The 25437-nt window shown below is 39.7% G+C and overlaps 1 protein-coding gene across 3 annotated transcripts in view; it reads right to left on the bottom strand.

Annotated features, from left to right (window-relative positions):
• Nucleotides 1-25437, bottom strand: part of ZSWIM6 (zinc finger SWIM-type containing 6) — a 112603-nt gene that overhangs the window by 48867 nt on the left and 38299 nt on the right. For 2 of the 3 annotated variants that reach the window (XM_021379763.1, XM_021379765.1), the window contains exon 2: nt 2437-2793. In XM_021379763.1, coding sequence (XP_021235438.1) covers nt 2437-2793 — 357 coding nt within the window. Of the gene's footprint in view, nt 1-2436; nt 2794-5641; nt 5743-25437 lie in introns of those variants that run through there. The other variant, XM_021379764.1, reaches the window with a different exon arrangement.

Below are 25437 nucleotides of genomic sequence, written 5' to 3'. Positions count from 1 at the left end.
TAGCTGTGATTAGTAGAGAATCACAGAATCACCAAGTTTGGAAAAGACCTCTAAGATCATCCAGTCCAACTGTTCACCTGTCACCAACATTTCCCTTTAAACCACGCCCCTCATTATAACATATAGACATTTCTTGAACACCTCCAGGGACCACCTCCCTGGGCAGCCTGTTGCAGCGCCTTAAGACCTCCTCAGAGAACAAGTATTTCCTAAGGTCCAACCTGAATCTCCCATGGCGAAACATGAGGCCATTCCCTCTAATCCTATCACTGGTAACATGGGAGAAGAGACAGACCCCACTTCGCCACAACCTCCTTTCAGGTCATTGCAGAGAGCGATAAGGTCACTCCTGAGCCGCCTCTTCACCAGACTGAACAATCCCAGCTCCCTCAGCCGCTCCTCATAAGGCCTGTACTCCAGACACCTCACAGCTTCGCTGCCCTTCTCTGGACACAATTCAGGGCTTCAGTGTCTTTCCTGCAGTGAGGGGCCCCAAACTGAACACAGTACTCAAAGTGTCACTTCACCAGGGCTGAGTACAGACGGATGATCCCGTCTGCTCCTGCTGGCAACACTAGTTCTGATACAAGCCAGGATGCCATTGGCTTTCTTGGCCACCTGGGCACACTGCTGGCTCATGTTCATCTGAGCACCAACCAACACCCCCAGGTCCATTTCTTCCACACAGCTTTCCAGCTTCTCTACCCCAAGCCTGTAGCATTGCCAAGGGTTGTTGCGGCCAAAGCGCAGGACCTGGCGATTGATCTTGTTGAATTTCCTCCCACTGACCTCAGCCCAGTGATCCAGCCTGTCCAGATCTCTCTGTAGGGCCTTCCTACCCCCTATATAATTACAGACTTGAAGCTGATTAAGCTTAAGCACTGTGTAACAGCCTTTTGGTTGTTTTTCATCGTACTATAGCCACAGCAGAGCTAATAGAGCCATCATCTGTCTTTCCTTTCCCACCCCTGCTTTCGCCTTTTCTAATACGCTATTTTAAGTCTTCTCTGCACCACGTACATACACACCACAATTCTTCCTTCTTTTTCCTTAATTCCTTATGTTCAGGCTATTATCAGCTCTCATACTATGCATGCCTCCAGTTTATAATATCAGAGCATCTTTCTCTATTGCTTAACGTCCTACACCTACTTTAGTTTCCCTTTCTTTCCACTGCCACCAGGCAGCTCTGCTGAACACCTTCCCCTTCTCTTCCACCACAACCAAAACACTGGCCTTCCCTCTGGCCGCATCCAGAGACCCTCAAATTAAAAAAAAAAAAGAAACAAAACACTCCAGAAATTCACCTTGCAGCACCACCTGCGTGGGCCTGCCAGGGTCACTGGAGCCAAAAGAAAGGGGCTAGAATGCAGATGACCCCTGTAATCAGAGATTCATTTGTTTCGTTCCACCTACACTGGGTGTAGCAAATGTGTGTTCTTCTTTCTCTAATGTTAAGGCAGCTTTGTAGTGCTGGTATTGCAAATTCTTTGCAACAGCAGTCATCCCTCTTAACTACCTAGCACAAAAGAACTGTTCCTGTCAAGGAACAAACAAAAAAAGATGTATTTAGATAACCTTACCAACTATGAACCTGTTCTTCCCTCAAAATTGCACTCAAGCTTACAGACATGGTCACAATAGATGACATTTCTGTGTTCCTGTCCATACAGGAACACAAGACTGTAATAAACTAGTTGGGTCAATTCAAGCTCATGATGACTTCCTTTTACTTCAGGACAGTCCACAGAAGAGCAACCTCAGAAGCCTCAATCACGCTCACCACCCTTTAAAAAGCCTAAAACCTAAAGTGGTTCACTACAAGAAACTGGAAGCCATTAAAACTATGTGCAGCAGGAATAACAGAAGAGAGACCTTTGTTGACACTGTAGGCTGCTGCAAGAGTAACAACAAAAAAAAAAAAGGCATGGAAATACACCATGTTTTTCCTGACTTCATATATAAACAAAATCCAAAAGGATAATAAAAGCATTTCATGTATGAAAAAGACCAGTAAAACCTACTTGCTTTTATGCTTTGCCATGAAAACAAAATTACACAATCAAAACATCAAAAGATTAGTTTAAGAAGAACAGAGTAACAAAAAGATGCAGGTGGTAATTTGGTTCTTTGAGCAATTCAGGCTCACAAAGAAGAGCGATCACATTCTTCATAGAAGGAAAATGTAACTGTGAAGTAGATCAGGTCCTGTATAAACAGCACTGAAGAGGTCATCCTCACTGCTCACGAATTCTCCTCTTTCCCCAAAAGTTTTGCTTTCCAAACATGTTAAAAGTGCAGAATTAGCTTTTGTGTAGATCACAGAATCACAGAACTCAAGTTGTAAGGGACCTTAGGAGGTCATACTTCTGAATGCCATTAAGCTCAAAATCAAGGAGGGAATGAGGCAAAAGGAAGAACAAGGATCGAACTTACCATGGACTTGATTGATTTCTGAATTCTGAGAAAGAATTTCATCTGCTAACTTTTGAGCAGTTGGCAAAACTTCTGTATGGTGCACTGTGATCAAATACTGTACAAATTTTTGTAGTTGGTCTCTGTTCATTTGAAAGAGCGTCTCTGAAATGGGAAGATGCAGTTTGACCTGATCTGGCTTGCGGATCCGGTATAAAGAGAGTGCCACAACATGGGCACAATAAAATATGTCCTTGTTTCCACAGCTGCAGGTCACTGAGGTAATCTTGCAACGATCAAAGCTGATAGCTACATTGCAAACAGTTTCTGGCTCCGATTGCATTGCAGGTTCTGTCACTGTGCCACTCAAGTGGAAACCTGTGCAAGAAAAGAAAGAGATATTACTAAGAAAAATACTATAGTCTCATCAATTAAATTTGTTAAAGAAGTTAAAAAAAAATTCTTAAAAATGATGCATCTTAAATGACTTCGATTTAATTACAATGAACCCTTTCATACCCTTTCCATCTATAACAAAACCAAGCTGGAAGTGAGTTTACAAGCCCTCTTTGCCATTCCATCACAACATTCATAAAAGCTTGATAGTCAAGGATTTATTCAGTAACTGAGAGCTGCACAACCAGAGCTGCATCCAGTTAAGAGCAATGTAAAATTCCCAGCAGCTCAGCAAGTTTGGAGCAATTTTCCAAACCATATACCAGGCAGATCGCACCTATCAGCGGATTTAACCATTCTCTCAGTAAGCAAGAGGGAAGTAGTGCACTCTAGTGGCATGAACCATGGTTCTAATCTCCACTGCCATAGTTTCATCGACATGAGTCACTCAACCTGCTTTCATCTTTCCCACCACTGCAGCAGTGCTGAAGTTCACTTTCACACAAGTGATCTAGTAAAGCAGCTATGGTTACATAGCTCTTTGTAGATGGAAACTGCTGCAATTATCACAGGAAATCAGAATTGTAGTACTGAACGGGATGTGCAGGCAACACTTCAGAAGTCTGCTTTATGACTCTGTTTTCCATACAGCATGTTTAAGTGAAGGCAAAAGAGCAGGGTTTTCGTATATTGAAAGAAGGTTAGTGTACATAACGAGAAAAATGTTCACTTCAGCAAAGATACCACCACTCAACAAAGAACCCTACTGAACTGAAGTCTCCGACACTGTCCTCTTAAGATCAGATCTAAACTCATCCGTTTTAACAAACTAGGTCTTGCTCTCAATTTCTCATTAAATAGCAGAATTTGGTTGTTTCTCAGGGATTTTGCATAGGCATGACATTTATCCTGGTTCAAGCATTAAGTCAGAGGTAAGGATACAGAGAAATGCAACCAAATTTCATATACTGGATCAGCATTAAACTTGAACAGTATATATAAAATCTAAAACAATTACTAGAAGTGCTATATATTAACTATTTATAATGGAAATAATATGAAACCACACCACATAAAGTCAAGTGATTTAGTATCGTGAAATAGAAGAAAATGCTTCGCAGAAAGTAGTATCAAATGAAAATCAAGTGGAAAAAAATATACTTTGCTTTATAGTCCAAATCTCCAACAGTTAAAAAAACAAAAACAAAAACAAAAAAACCTCTTCAAGTTACAGGAAAGAAAGAGGAAAATTTCTCTTTTTTTCCATTTCTTTATGCTGCGCATTTCAGAGTAGGTTGTGCAGTCAGCATCACTGTTTGGATTACATTTGCCTGCAGTACTCTGATACTCTGCCCTGGAGAAGGTCATCTACACGCACAAACCCACACCTTGCACAAGGGTGTTTACCAGTTAGAGTGGTTGGGTTTGAAAATGAAGAGGTAACTGAGCTGTAAAGTGCACTGAGAGGAAGGGGAAGGAGGCTGAACAAGCCACAGCATTCCCATCTTGATCTCAGCTCCACTCAACACTTGCAAAGAGAAGGGGAGTGGAACTGTCCAAGCTTCTTCGCCTTTCCCTTTTGTTTCTAAGAACTGAGGACATGCTTCTGTAAGTGCCCCCTTAGAAAAAAAAAAAAAGAGACTTTGTTAAAACTTAGCCAGCTGTTTACTTCAGATTAATTCCTGATATAGGAAAGCTGGATCAGTGGTCTCAAAGAAACTGTATAGGAGAATTTTCTTTTAATATCAGCTTCCTATGAAGCATTTATCAGCTGTGAGCTAAGGAAAAGCCTAACACCTGAACATTGAAAGGGCTTGATCCCACTTCTTCCAACTCTCAATACATAGATGAACTATTAATTTCTATAGAAAATCTTTTACTGGCTCTTTTCCTATGAAACCAAAGAACACACCCAACCAGCTACTATTACATTAATTAAATGTTGAAAAATTTGAAGTGGTATATTATTGAGAAGGGTAAAGCCCTCCTGGAACATCTCCAGACAGTGTTAACACCAGAACTGCCTCTAAGTCCCTACTCCTGTACAAGCAAACTCTGTTCCCTGCTCTCCTCCCCCTCCGTGGAAATTTTCTGAGAATTCACATTACAAGCAGCAACATTTATAAACACAGATCCTGATCCAAACAGAGACAGCACTAAAATGGCCAAGTCACCAGACCTACCCTTCTCACCTTACCTAGAATTTAAACAGAAATATCAGCTGCCCCGGCACACCCAAAACACAGCAGATCTGCATTAACTGCATTGCAATGCTGTTCTACACTGAGCAATTACAAAGCATAGTTTTCCTTTTCTTTAAGTAGTCAAATAGAAAAAGAAGGTAGTTGTCATTAGTAAATATGACCTTTGAAAAGGTTTCAACATGCCAGAGAAGACAGACCAGGAAATTTTGAGTCAGAAGCCCCAGTAAGACTGTTGTAATAGGACAAAGAGGGCTGTTCCCCTCCTGTAGACCGAGCCTTAATCTTTAGCATCAAACATCTTGGGCACGGATGTTTGTAGTGGGTAAGAAACTGATGCACTGAGCTCTGTTAAAAAGCTTCTCTCAGCAGCAATTTATAGGCTGCCAACAGGAGAGATGTTAGATGCTCCCTGTAGAAGGCAAAGGGAATCACCCACATTGGGACTGGAAGGTGCTTCAGTCTCTTCTGCTGCAATCTGCACATATTCACTCCAATAGGTATTTCCCTTCAAAGAAAATTCCTTTTTTAATCAAAGTTATGACCTCTATGAGAAATGTTTACCCATTCCAAAATACAAACAAAAACAGAAAGAAAAAAACAAACCACCAAAAACTCTAGTGCTTCACCTTGAAAATAAACAGTTCATTCATTGTTATCTAAAGACAACAAAAGAGTTGCAGGCAGAAGAGCGAGTTCAGTACAGAAGCTGTTGATAGAGCACACGTTTCACCTCTTCCCTTCAGCAGCGGCAGTTTGAGATGTTTTATTGTTTCCACAGCATCACATGACCAGTAATTCAAGCTCTACCGATATTTTCAATATGCAGAATCTTTGCATTCTGGAAAAAAAATGTGTTTACAAAACGAATGAGAGCACTAAGACAACATATCAAATGAAGCTCTTTCACAAATGAATTTTGCTTCTGTTGAACATTCACCAGAATGATGATTTAACAGCCAAAAAAATAGCACTTTCAGCTGCTGTACTTTTGGGAGGGGACTGTGCCAAAGTGCCGTCAGGAGGAAAACATTAAGAAGTTACTGATTTTTACAAAGCAATTTTTGCTAAAATCTGTTTGACAGCATCCTATCCACTAATTAAGAACTGTCTGGGACTGTAAAACTCTAATAAATGAAAATTCGTGTTACTGCAAGGCAGTATTTGCCAGTAAGACTAAGCATCTTCAGATGTCCTTCTGAGTTTTGCCACAGAAAATAAATACTAAAATAAAACAAAGGAAACTTCAAAACAACTGAAGAGAAACAATATGCATAGACACAGCAGTAGGCTGGCTTTTGGTTACTCAAGTTAAAAGCAAATTTTGAAACAATTTCCACTATTCCAACAGGACAAACAGCAAATTTACCACACTAAATAAGCAAAATCAATGAGGTCTCAAATTTGTTATCTACTGTTACCCTGTGTTACAAAACATCTTTCATAGATCAACCAAGTCCAGAGATATACTGTAAAAGATACCAAGACAACCAAGAGCTATCAGAATAAGCTATGTAAAACTGCGAAAAAACCAGGAACTTTCAGAATGTTGTGGATAAGGGAAATAAAACAAGAGTATAGCAAATGTATTAAAGTAACTTTAAATAATTCAGTCTAAAATCTTAAGAGTCGCTGGATTGCTCTAAGTCATTTAGAGTTCAAAACTCTAAAATGGTGCTGTAGAAAGAGAAAAAAGTAAACAAAAAAACCCTTTAACTCCATAGGAGCTGTGAGTCAGTCAATAATAGAAAAAAACAACATAAACTTCCTCTGAAAAAAAATTCTGAATAATTCTTGATCAAGGTTTTACCCGCCTATTCATAACATGACATTAAAATAAACATAATTGGTTTAAAAAATAGCAGGCTGTTCTAATAAACACACAATAATACTTTAATAAAAGTTCTAAGAAAAAAATCCAAACCAGAATTGCATATATTAGAAATATAGCATCACTGCCAAGAATTCCACTGATTAAAAAAAAAACAAATACTAAGTTCACACTTGCAATAGAAAGCTTTGATTGAAATGCAACCATGCATCACTACTGAGTATTGTTTATTCAGACAGAAAATGGAAAAATATCAAAATTCAACTACAGAAATATCCTAAAGCTTAAAAGTGACCGAGTAGCTTGCTGTCACATACTTTGATCTTGCATACCTCATCCACTACGTATACATAGTGTTAAAATTAGGAAATATGCTACTGACTGTATTTGGAGAATGGAAGTGCTCCTTAATATTGATCCACTAAGCTCATTTTCAAGTAGCTCGTAAGAGCCATCTATATACTTCCACTTCACAAAACCAACGAGCTGTTCCATGCTCCAGAAAAGTGGAGCGAGAGAACAGGCTCTGCACAGAGTGACAGAAGAGCTGCTTCTGAGAACTGAGGGTCCTGGGCGAGCAAGACTGACACAGAGAAGAAACCTCCCCTCTCATAACTTCTGTCAGCCAGAATCATACCCTCTATCTTAGCAGTCACTTACATCAACTTGCAGGGCTGCCAGCAAGGGTTTATTTATACTGCTACATTACTTGGCGCACCTAATCAAGTGTAGAGTGAAAAACAGCTCTGCTTCATCTTGCCTATCAAACAACAAGAAATGCTTATGGAAAGTAGCTCCCAACTTGCTCATCAGCTATTTTTTCACAACTGAGACCAGTGGTTGCTTTTCCTTTTCCCCAAGACGAGAAGAAATATAAACCATGTTCATCTAATTCACATTTTGTCTTTTAAGAAGTGGTTTTCCTTTAAGACAGCAAAGTAGTATCATACATTCAGTTGCCTAAACTCCAGTGCACTCTAAACACAGATCAACAACACTTTGAAATCACTCTGAAGTCAAAACTTTGCATGCCACCACTCAGCCTGAAGCTAATGTTAGCAGCCTATTTATAAACCAGAGAAACACTGATTTAAAATGGAAAATACCTACTCACAGTACCTCAGACAGGCTGGTACAACGGTAACAAGCAGCACAAAGAAGGATTAATTAAGATGTGCAACACATAAGATGTTTCCTATACGTAATGTACGCACATGGGATAGAATAGCTTACATTTTGGGAGGACTGCCAACTAGAATGAATTTGGTTTTATCATTGCACTCTCACATTAACAGAGGACCAGTCACAAATAAGTGCCTGCATTCTGTGACTCACATTCACGAAGACAACTTTCAGGATTGGATATTCTGGGACCTCTACATGTGAGGGTGGAGTGGAAGCAGCAATAAATAACTCCACACACACCACGCTGACAACTCGCAAGTCCGTGACATCTGGCGCGTATCCAGGACTGCGTGTGCTGTAACCGTGCCAGCACCAGTGACCCGAGCGGCCAGAGTTATTTCTCCTGATGCTGCGGACACAACAGTTTATTTAAAGACAAAATTCCTCCGGGACTTCCTCCTGCAGCCCAAACCTTCACATCTAAGAGCTGTTCAATTCAGGATGTTCATCAGACAAAGGACTATGCTGATCTCTGAAGCTGAGCTATGTGACAGGTCCATGTCACATCTCCACCGCTCAAAAGCCAGCACCTAATGCCATGTTCCAAGTAGGTCCACTGATGACTGCAGATGAGATGCATCCACCCAGATCACTTTTCTCCAAGGAGAAGAGGTTGTTCACAAAGCAAATATCATAATAAACACCTTCCCCAACCCCATGAGCCTTCTCCTGTTTTAAGCCCAACACCTACTGCAGTTCTTATCCGGAAGTAGAGGCAAAGAACATAGCACTCTCTCCAGCAGCATGGCCCCAAGGGCTGTTCGCTCAGGCTGCCACCACTGTCCCTGTGGTTACAGTCTCCCTCCCCACACAAAGCACATGACAAAGTTCACACCGGAACTGCTCATAACTTCAAATCACACCTCTGCATATGCCAGAAATCACCTGCACCCCAACCACCTCATGGATATAATTATCCCTGGTTTATCCATCTGCAGCATTTTTACAGGCAGAATTCTGCACTCAAAAAGCAAAACAAACAAAAAAACCCATCAAACTCCTGTAAATTTCTTTAAACATACTCAAAAAAATCTGGACAGCAGTAACACAGAAGTCTACCTGCAGCACAGCGATACTCAGACTGCCACCTACAATGCTACCGTTCTCAGAGCAGCAGCAATCAAGCCTCTTCAATTACAGGCTGAATAAAGCGCAGGGCATCCTCTGAAAGTATGGGCACTGATGGATGCCTATCGGGTAAAGAAGACTTGTAAGAATCTGCACAAGCAGAGGTGACCCACTGTCACTACCACCACTGCTGAAACGCACCACCCACCGCCTCGCTGTGCTCACATCCACTGCTTGGGCTCCACAGATGTTCAGCAAGCATCGATGAATGTCAATGGGTGCCATTTCTTTTCCACATGGAGAAATTCAACAACACACCTTTCCTCCATTTGCACTTCTACGTCAGACACCACTCCATCAAAGTGCCCTCTGCTGCAATCTGTCACATGGCAACAACATGTAACAGGATACTGGTGGGAAGGTTCATGTTCCATTGTCATACCACCAACATCCACCTCTGACATCATGGACCAACATAATAAAATAGCAAGGCATTACTTTCAGAGCAGCCCTTGCCTATCCCACAGAGATCATGTGACAGCTATTAAAAAATTAAGAATGTCAAAGAAATCGTAAGATTTGTAGAATGTGCGCAAGTTAACATTTTATGATTCATGATGCATGGAATATGGTGAGCCTCAGACTTCTACGGGAGAAGTAATAGGCTACCTGAGCCACGAGAAGCTGGCTGGAACCATAATACGATAGCTCGCTGCAGCAACAGTGTGAAGTGGGAGCCATCAAAACTACACAGCCACTGACAAGAAACTTAAGTAAATTTAAAATGAAGGATAAGGAAAAGGGCAGTTAATATTCAAGAAAGTTGCTAGAGATGGAGCTACTCTAACATAATTGTGCTTTTAACTCATCACGCTGTCCAGATACTCCAGATAGCATGCACTAAGCTGTCTATAAGGTTGTAACAAAATAATAGCCAGTAGGCTCAGGTTCACAACCAACCATAACAAAGGCTGGAAACAAAAGGTTAAGACAGCCTAATTATCTACAGATAGCTCGTGATAAGGAAACCTTTACTCCGTTTCACTACAAGCCCATCCTATTTGGTGGAAACGAAGGAAACCAGGATAATGCTGGTGAATGTCTCAGGCTCTATTTTTGTTGCTTTCGCGAAGGGAACAGAATGAGACAGCAGGGTGTGCAAACAGTCTGGAAGAATATGCATCCTGAGAATAGGCTTCGGAGATCAGGAACAACGGCTGATCGCTACCAGTCTTCAGGGAACCAGTGGGAAGACATTAGTTGCTAGGTTTTTGGGAGGAATTTGCTCCACAGCACTGGCAGAAGCTGGCTTCCCCTCCTGCAGGAAGCAGCAGCTGAGATCCATCTCCCATCCCCAGCCATCTCCCACGGAGGTGCTGTGTCAGCTTTTACTGCCACTCTGTTATCATGTCGTAGTATTCACAGGGAGAAATTAAGCTCATTTGCTACAGTGCAAGTATAAATATGGCAAATGGGAAAGTGAATGCAAATGAAGAAAAGCAAAAAAAAAACCCAAAAACTCAAGATTAAACCTCCTGCTTTTATTAAAGGAATAGGCTGCTCTTATGTTCATGGAAGTAAATAGTTGAGTCTATCAGTTGATTTAAGCAACTTAGAAGCTGTCTTGCCTGTCAGACAGACACAGTACGGTCCTTTTCTTTTTCTTCCTGTTGCAATTTACATTCTTATTGCTAAGAGGATAAATTTTTCATATTACACAGCTACTACCTAAGGCTTACCCTCAACTAAGAGTTATTCATCTCCATGAAAACAAAATAACAGAAATTAAATCTTAGACTGAAGAAAATTTCCAGGAAGATCTCCTTGTGTTGAAGGCAAGGGGAAGAGGGGAAGCACTCAGCTCAAACTGAATTTTTGTTTTGAAAATTCCCTCTGCCGGACTGCCCTCAACTCTACTTTCTTTCTTCACCCTGAATGGACTCTGTGCAGACACCTTCCTCACTGTCCATACCATCATTTTACAAATACATTCACTGCTTACTAACACAATTCTGCCTTTCCTTTGGGTTGCACAAACTGCATTAGTTTCACTTTATCAGTTCATTCATACAGTGCCTCTGTATGGCACCAGTATGGCTTAGCTCTTAAAAGTAAGCATGATAGCAGCATTAAGTCTTACAACAGGTACAACCACTGAGTAGTTGAACCTGGCTACTGCTGAAAAGCTCCAAATCTTACCTGTAGAGCAATTGTCTAGATAGCTTTTTGAAGAAATGTAGTTGAAGTCATATATATATGCCACAGAACAGCCCAGAACTTAACTCAGAAAAAATGGGCAAACATAAGCAGGGAGGCTCTTTAAGAAATACATCCTGCTTGACTCATAACACCACTTTATCATCAGGAAAATCTGCTTTCTCATCCTCTTGAAAAAGGATGCTAAAGGCTTGATCAAACTGCCACTGTATTTAATGGGAAGTGGATAAAGCTCTAGAAAGGAAGACAACAGTAATCACTGATATAAACCTTGGAAGATATTTTAAAAATATTAGAAAACTATTTTAAAATAGATTTTAAAAAGATTAGATTACTTCCTGAAAAGAGCGTGTCTGGATTTCCACAAGGATGCTTCAAGTTTGGGAAAACCCAGCACAGGATATCTGAAACATAAGCATCCTGCAATAAAAGGTATTTAGGTCATTCCGAGAACACAAAACATTTCACTGATAGAGTTACTTAAGACTGCACTCAAATAGCACAAGTTTAAGCTGTGCAAAAGCACTAGCCTATATGTTTCTAAAACTGCTGATCTTCCTTCAGGAAATGGTATACTTGGCCTAAGAGAGGAAGTTACCACTCCCATTTCCACAACTAGTTGAGGAATAAATTCTATTGTTTAAAAAGGAAAAAAAAAAAAAAAAAGAGCAAAGATCAACGGTATACTTGTATCAAATGAAAAACAGCATTCAAATTTCCAGCAAGGGAGAGTCTAAGGCCTCTCTTCATGGCCAAAATTTTATTCTTTCATTTGCAGAGTAAATATTCAGAAAAACTTAATTTTCAGCATTTACAAAATTATTTTATTGCATTAATTTTATTTACAGCAAATGTTTGTGCTGTAGGTCTTGCAGTAAGCAAGACTCAGGATATTCACAGAAATCCTGTTTATTCACAACCAAAATGGAAACAGAAGGAGAAAAAGAGGTTTTTAAGCACAGAAACAGGCTTTGCACAGCACTTCAGGAGGGGCTCAGCTGACATTAGACTGTAAATTTTACAGGATTCACGTTTTTAGCAACTTCTTTTGGTTATGAGAGCATTGAGAGGGATAGCACAGCATTTCCTGACAAAGCAGCAGAGAAAAGGCCACTAAAACCATAATGTTGAAAGATTTCCAGGATGAAAGTCTAAAAACAACACCAACATCACAGATGAGTCGCCCCTGTATGGCTGAAGCCAATACGAGGGGAAAGCATGATTCTTTTTCCACCTGTCAAGGACAACTGCAGTGGAGCCCCAAATCCAGATCAAATCATGGGGAACAACTGTAATAAAAATAAAACTAAAATATACAAAAATAAAGCAACATGCAAAGGTCACCTACATAATACATCAGAATATATTTGACAACATAAGCACCAAGCCTAAACTCACAACAGTGGATGTATTATATGCAGATAGGTTCTTGTAGTTCAGAGTTTTTCCATACTACTGCTAGGCTAAATCTTAATTCACTTCACACTGTTCAAATGATTACTCTCAAAACAAAACAAATCAAAATACAGAAAAAAAAATCAAAATACAGAAGCATTTAGCACACCCCACCACCAAAGTGGGCTGTCATGACTAGACATTCAGCTCCTCCATAAAGACATGCACCATTTCTTTCCATACAGGTGATGATGAAGGAATAGGCTTCAGATTTCTAAGGGTGCAGAAAATGTTGAGTATAAACTGCTTACCTGTCCTGCTCTATTTATAAAATATGAATAACTGTTAGTTCAATCAAAAATTACATACGTTCCCAGGCAGCAATTTCTTGGCATCTCTGATTTTTGGGGCTGTGTGCACAGGAAGCTCTCGAAATAGGCAAGGAGTAGGTGTGTGATGGTGGGGCAACCTGGTGAATGTTTTTTTTCTTTCACTGGCTAAACCAAATGATTGCATCACACCAGCACATTCGGAGCACACAACTGCTCCTCAAACAATGCAGGTAAGATTAATGTCCAATTTTCTTAAGTATTTTTAAATTAGGAACCCAGTCCACCGCTTAGTCCACCACTTCCTCTAAAGCCACACACTAATTTTACTTGAATGAAGAAGGTATACCATCCTTCCTTGCCAGAGCCATGAAATCAGTAGGAATACTTACATCTACTCTGCAGCACCTATGGGTTTAACAAGCTGTATTTAACACTCTATTAATCAGATTCTAGATAGTATTTTAGCATGTACCACATTCTCCAAGCCTCTTTTAATTTTATATCATATTTATCATGAATGATAAAATTAATGTGATTATTGTATTTTTTTTAAACTAGTGCCTCACAGAAAGAAAATCAAAACTTTCCAGACAACATAACAGATGGAGCTAGTAAACGGCTGGGAAAGAGACGGGAAAGCAGGAAAAAACAGAACTGCACAGTCAAGGAAGCAAAAATTCTAGGATAAAGTAAAGAATAAAACAATGAAAGGAAGGACAAATACAACTAAACACTCTAATTTGTCACTTAGATTTATTAAGCAAGTTAATGGAATTTAACATGCTGTGGTTTGGCAAGTTTTACAGTATACAAGGTATTACACTGAGGACCCCAACAAAAAAACACTTCTGGTAACATTTTTATTTATAACTGTTAGTGAGAAGCCAAGAAAGACCTTAAAATGTTCCCTTTTCCTTTGTTAAGTATAAATTACAAAACCACCATCATTTATTTCCATTTTAGAGTGCAGTGCCAGAAGATTCAAAAACAAGGAGACAGAAGACCAAAACCTCAAGCTTGGCAAGTCTCTCTAGCTACCAGGGAGCCAACCAACAACTTGATTCTAAACAACGAAGTAGTAATCCTTGTTCATATTGGTAAGATTTTCCTTTCCTTCCCAGATCTCCATGTTCTCTTGCCATTTGTTTTTAGAGTTCAGCTTCTGATAACTCATCTACACTACAACTATTATCACCTGTGATAAGCCATTTGGTGGTGCACTCATGGACGAGCAGTTAGTGCTTCACTCTGTTAGCTTTGGTTGCCTACTCAAACAGTCAATGGTTAGGCTTGACAATGAGCATGAAACCTACCCTACAAGACCAGGTACGCTGCACAATAATTTTACGACTCAAGATTGTTTTGCCTATCTGAAACTATACATCGGTCTTGTAGAAAATTCGTAAGCTGAAAACAGGGCCTTTACCATGTACCCACTGTCAGTATCGCAGCTCTCATCAAAATAAATTGAAATACTTCCAAGTCAAGTCCCTTACATGAAAGACTATTCATTATTTTCCCTTTTACTTTGAATGGTTCATAAGAAACTGAAAAATCATAGAAAGAATATTTTCATTCTTATCTTGTACAATCCATTGCTTTTGGAAATCTTCCCTGCTTTCTCACTTGGCAAGAGGAACTAGCTAGATACTATAACAGAGCTGTCCACTTTTGAAAACCTAAATACACCCCACCTCCCCCCAGTAATACATCCTGACCCTTATCAGTCAAGTCGGAAGGAAAATAACTGTTTAGCTAGCATCAGGCTCCTAGAAGGATAACTATTACATGATTTAGCTTACTTTTATCTACTGAAAAACAGTTCAAATATATCATTCCCTATACTAAGGCACATTAGACTACACAGCAAAAATTACTATTCACTAAACCCATTTTTTTCCTGTTTACTTATCCAAACAGGAGGCTTCCTCCTCTGATAAGGAGTGAGACATATCAGGAAATACAAACACGATTGGCCATTTCCTTAGAAATCTGCCTTTCCTCTCCGCCAGCCAAATCTCTGGATCAGAGTTGTGACAGATGTCCATACAATGCTTAACACCCTTATTTTATTCTCCAGCGGAGTCTTAGATGTTCAAATCCATAGGCCTAGCTTTTTTTTCTAACGAGCAACAGTGATGGTTTAATATTAAAATGACTCACTTTCCTAAAGAAATATTTGAGCATTAGATCAAGTGTTTTCAAAATACTTTTAAAAACACAGAATATACACGCCAATAATAAGCCAGGAATATCCAATGTTTGTTGATCTCCACCTACTAAGCAAGAAACCCATGTTTCTCACCTCATGCAGGACGACAGTGCCCACAGGTCACAGGAGTGCGGAATTCAGCTGTTAGCTGAATCTTCCAATTGGTGCCATGCATCAGTTGGGTCAACATGCTCTGGGAGACAGATGAGAGGAAACACCACTCATCTTTTCAGTGCCAGTTCTTGGGGATGCATTTGTTTGCTTTTACTTCATCTTTTGGTTGCGCAGAGTACATAAACCGACTTGACATCCATCACTTCAGAAGAGGCATGGAACCGTCCACCGTCTTGTCCTGGCAACCAGCACATCACAGGCCTGCCCAGCCTTTGCAGCAGTTATTCCTTCATTTGACTACAACTTAACAGATGGGCATCCCTCTATATGAATTTACCCCCTAGAGCTCTGAAGTGCTGCTCCATTAAAAGCACATCTCAGCAAATCCTGCTGGTTTGGGTTACCAGAACACACACCCTCCTCTACCCCCTCCAGTCTCTCATGGACTATAGAGCTGAAATTACCTATTCATTACATGTGAAGGAGTCTCACACAGAGCAGCCCCCTGCTGCAAAAGACTGCTACTTTACATGGCAATTCAGAACCACAGCATCTGCTTCCTTACTAATATGTACATTTAATGCTGCTGCACAATGTGGAGAATTATATGCTGATCACTGCCTGTTTGTTCAGATATTATGTACTCTTAAGTAGCATTGGTCCCTTTGAAAAATGCTGCACTTTTTATTAGGCCTTCTCCCTGGTGTTCTTTAAGAGATTCCCAAAAGAGCAGCTTACAGTCTGTTCCAGACCAAAAAACCCTATGACTCAGGGTGAAGTAACCAGATGTGACAAGCTTCTGGTCTGCAACTACTAATATAATTCAGTTTAGTTCCTGGGTCTCACTCCCCAGTGTATTGTTTTTGCATCGTTTTGATATGAAGGAAAGTGGAAATGGAATCATATCTTAAAAACTGGTAGGAAACCTCCTCCAGGCTATTCTTGCCAGTGGAAAAATGAATATTTGTATAAGAGTCCAAATCTTCCAGATTTTACTCTTCCTGCTAGAGAAGTCTCCAAGCAGTAATGCTCTGTTACATAATTGCCAGTAATTTTGCTCACAATAGCAAATGAATTCAACAGCAAGAAAAGGTTTTAAACTAAAAAAAAAACCAAGGTTTTTTTGGAGTCAGGTATTGAATCAGTCCATGCAAGATGTTCCATGTCTTTCAGGAAAGGCTTCAATACCATCCAACCCCCAAACGGTTTCTTCAGTGTCATCATTATCTACACCTAACACAGTGAAAATAGTATAAATGTGATTATTCCAGATAACAAAATTAGTCTATCATTTAGCCTACAAGGCAGTGAGCACCAGCATGTAAGGTATGCAGTTCAGCTTTTGGCTTCCTTACTACATCACTTCCAAAACAGCCCAATAAGAGTCTGGTAAAAATCTATTCCACATTACTGGGGTGATGCCCTCTGGGAAGCAGTACTTAAACTTTACTTTGGAGCAAGAGATGATCCACTCTCTGTAGGAGGATGAATGTAAGGCAAGGCAAAGGACACTCAACTAAAACGAGCTTTACCTTAACTAGGCACTTGGGATTTTGCATTCAGATATTTGTTCTGGAGTTAGTTTTCAAATCTTTTTGATGCTAGATCTGGGAGCTATGACAACCTGAAAGCACCCCACAGGCTGCCTGAGGTTGTTAACAAAACTAACTGGTACATTCTCCTTGATCCAAGCTACAAATAAATCTAAGTATGAGGAAGTAGCAAGAGACACCCTGTCGGCCAGAGGGAGCCTCAGCCCAGTCTGCTCTTACCTGCCGCAAGCACATAGTAGTCGAACAGCCCACTGTTTTGAGACTGTATTCAAAGCTTTCCTACTACTCCTTTTTTTTCCCCCCTTTTTCCATTTACACATTAGACAATCTCTGTCCTGAGGAAGGAAAGACTCCAGGGCACTAAGCTTTCCTGCTCATCCAGTGCACCCAAAGGCTGCTGTAATGTGGAAATTAGCCACTGCCCTGAGACATTTAGGAAGCAGAGCACCACTGCACTGCCCAACAGCTTGCAGTAATCAGCAGGTCAAAGCAGGGGTCTGCCTGCTCTGCATGCCTGATCACAGCCTGGACCACAGATGCTGGAAGGCTGTACCAGGGAGGGGCAGAAGGAAACCAGCATCCTCCATGACACATGTGCGCGCAAGCAGTTTGCATGCAGTCAGAACAGGAAAACCACCAGATAATCTTTTCCATTTTGGATCTGTTGAGGACAATACACTGTTAAAGTACAAAAAGTATTTTTTTGTGTGTGTACACTTTTCAGGGCATAGATCGCTTTTTAAAGCAGCAAGCAATTCAAACAACACACCAATACCTCCCCGAACAATGAGGACCTACATGGACTTGTCCAGACACAATGCAGGAATGATGGTGACCCAACCCTGAGGAAGGTCAGTCACAGCTACTGAAATCCATGATGCACACAAGGGAGACTAAAATCATTTCTTGATCAAATCACACCATATTCAGGAGGAGAGAAATTTTTTTATTTTTTTTTTAAATACAAAGCCTGATAGTCCCTATGCAGGGAAACAACCTAAATATCAAAATCACGAAGCAGAACCAAGAGTCTTCTAAAAAAGGTTAATATATTTTTTATTTTTTTATTCATCGACATAAAATTCATGAAGTATAAAATGAAACTATTATATTCTGGTTTTGCAAATTTAATGTACTTTTTAAATATTCCTGTCAGAGAATACTGGTCTAGATAAAATAAAAAGACCTATTTTCTTTTTAAGAGTACGGATGTTGTAAGTTTATGTATTGTTTTGAAAGGTGATGTCAGCATTTTGCATGAGAGGGCAATGCAAATTCCAAGCCTTCTAGGCCATGGAAAACAAAAGAGGGCTGAAGAAGCCACCTTTTCTTTAAAAGCAGGATTATTTTTCATTTCTGGAAAAATACTGAACAAAAATAAAGTTGTTTAGGATATTAAGAGAAGTATCTTTACATTTTTTCTTCTGTCTACCTTCCAAACAAATAAACACTAGAGTAGCCTAAAGTATTATTCACTTTTCAGGTGAGTTTGAGGGATTTTGTTATTAAGATACCCGTCCCTGCAACCTTACTGCTTACCACAGAAATTCATATGAAAATTCCATGTCCAAATTGTTACTCTCAAAGTTGTTCTGAGAACACTGGTAGGCTCTACTGCTGTAATTAAATGCTGATTTAGCAAGTGGAGTAATTACTTTAAAGCTGTTCTATGATCTAACCAGCTCAAAACAAACACTACCTCTAGTTATTCTTTCAGAGTTAATATTGAAATAAGAGGTAAAACTTGCTGAAAGAAACTACTGAACTTTTTTTTCCCCTGCCTGTTGAACATGAAAAAAAGCCTTAATAAAACGAAAACAAAGTTTATTTGAATTCAAAACTCCTGGCCTGGAGTTTTCTAGTAATAAAACTCCTTTCTTAAATGATGAGTATACCTCTCTTCTTACTGTTATTTAAGGATAATGAGCAGAGAGCAAATGACTATAAACTTACCAAGTGTCTGCTTCCAACCACCTAATTAAGTTTGTTCTGTTTTGTTTTCCTGGGGACTCCAAAGGCCTTGTTGTAAGGAAGTAACTCACTCCAGCACTTGAGGAGTTAGACACCACTGACCTACTCCATAACCACTTCAAATGGCAGAGAAAAAGCTTCCAAAACACCAGAGGCAGTTTGCAAGCATATGCAGCACTGGAGTATTATTTACACTCATAATCCACAAAAGCCATTGGCACGGGAGGAGGGCAGGAAACATATCTCTCCCTTTATTATGGACTGTGTACTGCTGTGTTGAGGAAAGGCAGTGAAGTACAGCAGAGTGGCCAAAGCGAGCGTAACACTGTCAACCACACTCAAAAAATTCAAGTGCAACCCATTTGCAAGACTTCTGCAGCTGTCTGGAAAGCAGAGGTTTGAAAGAAAAGCTGCTAGGGTCAAATGGGTAAAGTGGAGAGGTCAGATGAGAAGGTTGTCTAACACCAGCAGAAGGTGAGCTCGGAACGAAGAGAGAAGCGCCCGAGCTGCTGCTGCTGCTAGACCAACAACCAGCAAAGCACATGGGTTATGCCTGCTTCAAGGTAGGTCAGTGCATGAGAAACAGGCAGTCTAGACAGGATGGGGCTCCACTGTTAGCTTCAACTCTTTCACAGAGAAGACTTTTCCCACATCAAAAAGCTGGGGGCAGGCGGCAAGGCAGCCTTGCAGGAAGATCTGCCCCATTTTTAATAAAGGAAATCTGCCACCATTTATTGATCGTGCTTCAAGATTTAGAAAAGGTTATTTTGAAGCTTAATAGCTCGAGGATCATGTTTTTTCATAGCTGCATTACCAGCAGTTAAATCTTACTCATTATCTCCCAAAACTGATGGTTGCTAAGTCGATACCAAAAATGCTTCAACCTAGTCTAAAGTCTACTTTCAAAACAAGGAAAAACCAGTAAGCTGAATATTTTAAATGCAGTTACTCAACAGATTGAAAACATACAAGGAACAGCAGAGTATTCTGGACACTGAAACCCTGGGGGAAAAAAACAAGCTATTTTCCATTTTTAATCAGTAGCAGCTCTTCAATTGTATAGCAGCCAACCAAACACATCAATTTTTAACCCTTAAAGTAGAAGTATGGAATAAGGGTGAAGAAAAGATCTATTAGAAAAATCTAGTCTACATGAGACCAGAAATTATTTGAACTAGAATCTAGCTGTTGTTTAAAATATGCATAACTAGGTTTGGAATAGATATCTTGATTTAGAGTAGGAGCACATCTGTTTGTGTGTAAGTAAATACAGTCTGACAGCCATTTGGATCACCTATCAGAAAAAATCAACTGCAAGTTTAATAAGCATTATTTGTATTCAACATAATAGTTTATTTGCTCTTTCAAGACATTGCAGTGATAACACATTTGAAGTCTTCCACTGTGTACTAAATCAAAGGTACCTAGGCAAAGCACAGCATATTCCAGTTGGATGCTTCCAAACCATATCTCTCAACTTTTTAAATATTACTGCCATCTGGCTACTAGGCTTTGTTTACCAAAACAGTAGCTGCGCACACATTGCTACAGCAGCTGTAGTAAAAAAAAAAATTAAGTAACTCCATTTGGTTAAGATATAATTCATAGTAAAAACTAACAAAGAAACAAACAAAAAACACCAGTAAAGTCAAACTACTGTTACCACTGTATCTAGAAAAATTAAATACGTGAACCTTTGCATTTTGATTTCTTTCCCGTTCCAGTGCTCTGAAGCTCCTCACCAACTAATTTCAGGAAGGCAGTAAGAGCACCTGAAAAACGTATGGAAAGCTAAGTGAGTATTATCTGCAGTTCCCTTCTGGATGAGAACTGGTGCTGCAGAAGCGAAGTGCTGAAATACTGTTAACATGGTACCTCTGGTCATTCCTGGGGTACACCTCAAGTCACAGGACCCTCTCAAGGAGGCACCAACTCCACGCTGTTGCAGCTGAAAGCCCGGATACATTCTAGCAACTCTTCCCAGTGTCTGAGGCACACTGAACAAAATAAATATTTCAATTATGACTAATCTGAAACAATGCACAAGGAAAGCTGGGGAAGTCTTGGGAGCAGTGGGAATATTTAAATTGGAAAAGAGCCTGTGGGGTTTTTTCCTATTCCTAATTACAGCACATTGTATTAATCAGGCCTGGAAACTACAAGCCCAAGGCTTTTTGTGACCAGGTTGTCATGGCAGCACAAAACACACTCAAGGCCAAACAGGTGAAGATGCATTTTCAGAGCATTACTGTGGGGATATCCTATAGGTATACAGCACATAGACAAATTCTCTTTTTTTAAAAAAGGTGCAGCTTCAGAGAGCAAGTAGTCTTGACTAGATAAAAGCCGGAGATGATGTAATTAAAGTACTTTATTTAAGTTCTGCTCTGCTTACAGCTTTGTTTAAAGCTCCATCCTGGTACCTATTCGCTTCAACACACAAATACCCAAACAAAAGAGAATCCAACAGTCGCCTAAAATATGCACAGCTAGAGTTGAAATGGTTGTAACAATTCAAAGCAAAAGCACATGTGTTTGTGTGTAAGACAATACAATCTGACAGCAGTTTGGATCGACTACCAAAATCAACTGCAAACTTAGAAAGCTAAGGGACAATTAACAAGCGTAGTTCGTACTTCTGTGACTATGTCAATCTGTGCGCTGTTGGCCCAGGTTTTCCACCAGAAATTTGGTATGAGTTTGGTGCGCACATAAGATTTCACAACAGCCACAGCTCATTCCTGTAGCTGCACAAAGGCTCCAGGCTGACAAAGTGCTGCACAGTCCAGAAGAGCTCTGCAGACCAATTTTGCAGACACCACCATAGAAAAGAAGAGGCCTCTTTGTTCCCGTCCAGGGAGCAGAATGGTGTGCACCACAATTAGTTCACGTGTTGTGTTTTAGAAAGTATTCCATGACTTCGGAAGCAAAAAAAAAAAAAAAAAATCAAGCTTTATTTTTGCTTCCCCTCAGTTACTGCAAGAAGTGGGATGTTCTTGTTTACCGCAACTGACACAGGTACAACATTTGGCTGAGTTCTAGTCCGAACTGATCTGAGTGCTTTATACAAGGTTTCAGGACACTTTGGTCTTTTCCCCTTTCTAGAGAACATTAAGAATTTTGACTTCTGGTCAAATAAAAGAGCGATCAAAACAAAATAGGCTTCAAAAACAAAAAACAACCAAGGCATTTGATTCATTACCCATCAAAAAGAAAGTCATGCAATTGTGAGAAAATCATCCAATATAAGTGGAAACCTGCAACTCTATTAACATAAAACACCTTCATGAAGGGATTCTGATGTACCAGAAAAATAACCATTAGAGAGCATAGCTGAGCTACCAGGCCAAAAATATAAACCAACAAGGTTAAGTAATTTTTCTTCCCATTTTATATAAAACATTACTGAGAAGATTTTCTAAAACAAAAAATATGAAGAGGTCACATTAGTTTTCAGTAAGATTTTGATAACATGCGCATATTTCATCCCCAAATAAAATAAGCCCTAATATGAAAGATTTAAGTAACCAAATGTTAATGAGCAGTAGTAACATGATCTTCAGATTTTATAATAAGGCTCAGCTGCTGGAGATTTGAGAATTTATGAAAGTTTTATGAACAAATTCTGGAGTTGGATATTCCCTACTTTGGATGAGAATGTAAGTACTGAGCAAGACAAAAAAAATATAAGACAAAAATTATACATGATATAGGAACTGGAGCACCAGACTATTACTCCTTAAATCTACTCATCTCCTAGAGAAGAAGTTTACTACTATAATGCCTGCTTCAGAAACATATCATTCTTTCAAGAGATTAATTTCAGACTCCACAAGCATAGCTAGCAGGAAAGAATGGTATACAAGTACCAAACATAGTTATTTTTTTTTGGAAAAGGGTACAAAAAAGAATGCCCATGCATGAAGACATACTCATTTTTTTGTATTGCCTTCTATCTCCCTACCCTGGCCTTTTACGCATTTAGTTTATCTGTTACACCTTACGATGTCAGAGTTGGCACTGATACATAAAGAGTTTTCCCCCATTTCTACAACATACTTATACAGTTCTAATCTCAAACTCCCACAAGCTACGAAAATGTATATTTAGTTTTTTATATTTTAGAGCTGTACACTCCAATCTAAACACTTAAACGTTTCAAGAAGCAATGATGGTTTTGATTCTCTTTTCTGATTTTCCCTTCAGTCTTCTGACAGCAAGAAATCCCCTTTAAATTCTTCTCTCTGCTCCTGACCCACACCTATCTCTTTTCCAGGGCTAAGCAATACCAGCTGCGGTAGCTGTGGATGAAAGCATTATTCACTTGCCCTGGGCTTTAGGAGCTGAAGTCTATGGTTCAATTTGCACAGGTTGTCTAGATTCCATCACCATCTCTCCAATGATGCATACACATCTAAATTCAAATGTAGCATGGACCAAAGTTTAATTTAATGTTGTTGAGAAGAAGGAGGCAGAATTGTTTTGAAATTCTCCCTGAAAAGCAGCCTGTTGTATTAGAACAAAGCAGCTTGCTTCTATCGTTCCTTTGTTTGACAAGTTTGGGCTGGTTAGAAAGGTCATTTATGCCTCAAAGCATCAAATTAACATTTGAGGACATGAATTTTAAAAATGGCTATTTGCTTCTGCTCTCTGAATCGCTAATGCCTCAAAAAGAGAAAAAAAAAAAAGAAAGAAAGAAAAAGACTTAGCCAGACCCCAAAAGGAAAAACAGCCATTTCCTCAGGCAAACTAGACATTGATTTTGTGTCCATGGCAGCACAAGATGCCTGTATCTTAATTAAACCTCACAAATTAAGCAGGTAGATGAAACTGTGTCAAGCAGAAATATTGTTTAATTACTGAAGAAATAGTTTTGACTGTATCATAAACATTTTTCTCCCTTCCCTCCACATAGACAAGCTCTAATATTCAGCATGAAATCTTCACCAAAAGCAACAACTTCCAGACACGCTTTGCATTGACCTGTAATCTTCAACACTGTGGTGCTCTTCTTGCTAGTCCTGACTTTAATAAACCAAATGTCTACTCGTAGCACAAATAAATACATTAATTAAATGTTGAGCTTTTAAAAAGAAAGAAGCTGGTGTGCTTTTAAACTAGATAACCATAATCATTAGGGAGCAACTTCTCTAAACATGAGGCTTTTCTCTCCCCATCTCCAAAAGCACCTGTGGTTTTTAATCAACCCTTCCAACTAGCAACACCCAAACTAAGGACTGCATTTCAGTGAAAGCCTTACAAACCTACAAAACATTCTGAAAGCCACAAACATTTTTTCTAAACCAAATGAAGCAAAACTCAAGTGATTGCAAACAGGTATGCCTTCAGCAAAAGCTCATACCTGGCCACATGCTTTCCCAAGCTCTCTGAAATCCATGCAGCTGCGTTGTATTTATTTTCCCTTCCCAGTAGATGGAGACGGGAATACAACCCGCAGATGGAGTTCCCAGCCACTTGCAGGGCTTGCTGGTTACAGGGATTCTAAATTTAGGCAAAAAAGCCCCAAACAAGAGCAGTAGCAGCTCGATGCCGGCAGCCTGCACAGCAGCACTGGCACGACCGATGCCAACTGAGTTGTTTCAGAGGAGTGGGGTGGTGGGAGGAGACGAAGGTACACACGCACAGTGTGTTTGTGCTGGCAACCTCTCTGGGAAACATCTCTGCCTGCCAAGAAGCATCACCCAGAATTCAGCAGAGATTGGTCTTTAGAGTTCCATTCAAATGGGATTTTTTTTTTCATTGATGGAGAATAAGCCTCGTTCTTGGTAAAATCTTTCAAGTATTACCCAAACGTTTCAGCCAAAAGGAGTGACTATGCTGGACACGGGACATCCTAGGTATCTCCTACCAGACCTAAGGATCCCATTCCAGCCAGGACAAGAGTCACAAAAACTCAAACACTCCATGCTATCTTAAGCAGATGTCACTCAACAAAAAATCAGCTCAGTAGTGTGAGCTCTGTGACAGAGTAATCTGCGGTGGCAGAAACACTGCCTACATGTTGCTAGGCGCTGCTTCATAGTAAATACAATTGTAAATTGCTAGGACAAAAACAGCTGTTATTTTTGAAGACAGCAAAAAAAAAATTGAGACAACAGATTTTTACATGGGCAAGGGAAGTTGGTTTTTTCATGTTTTCACCTGTGAAAAGTATCTTATTGTTTTGTGCCACAACAGGGAAAAGAGCAGTAAGCAAAGGAGAAAAGCAAGCTGCATAAATCTGCTTATAAAAATGCTGCTTTGTCACTTTCCTGTAATTGTTATTTGTTGAAACATCAATGCACGGAAAAGTATTAATACAGAGTTACTCACAGAAGTTGCTTCCAAACACAAAGGAATCATTTTTTTTTTAGTGTGTGCAGCTTTCAGCATAAAATCCAGATACTGTGCTTTTACATTACCAGTTTTGTAACTAATAGATTTCAAATAAACTTATTAAAACAGCCATACCATTCCAACCAGGGAAGAGCAACTGTGTGGATCTAAATGTGTGAATCCTTTCCCATATTATTTTTCATTTCAGATA

The sequence above is a fragment of the Numida meleagris genome, chromosome Z (genome assembly GCF_002078875.1).
Source record: "Numida meleagris isolate 19003 breed g44 Domestic line chromosome Z, NumMel1.0, whole genome shotgun sequence".
NCBI classification, from domain to species: domain Eukaryota; kingdom Metazoa; phylum Chordata; class Aves; order Galliformes; family Numididae; genus Numida; species Numida meleagris.
This window is presented reverse-complemented; position numbering and strand designations above follow the sequence as displayed.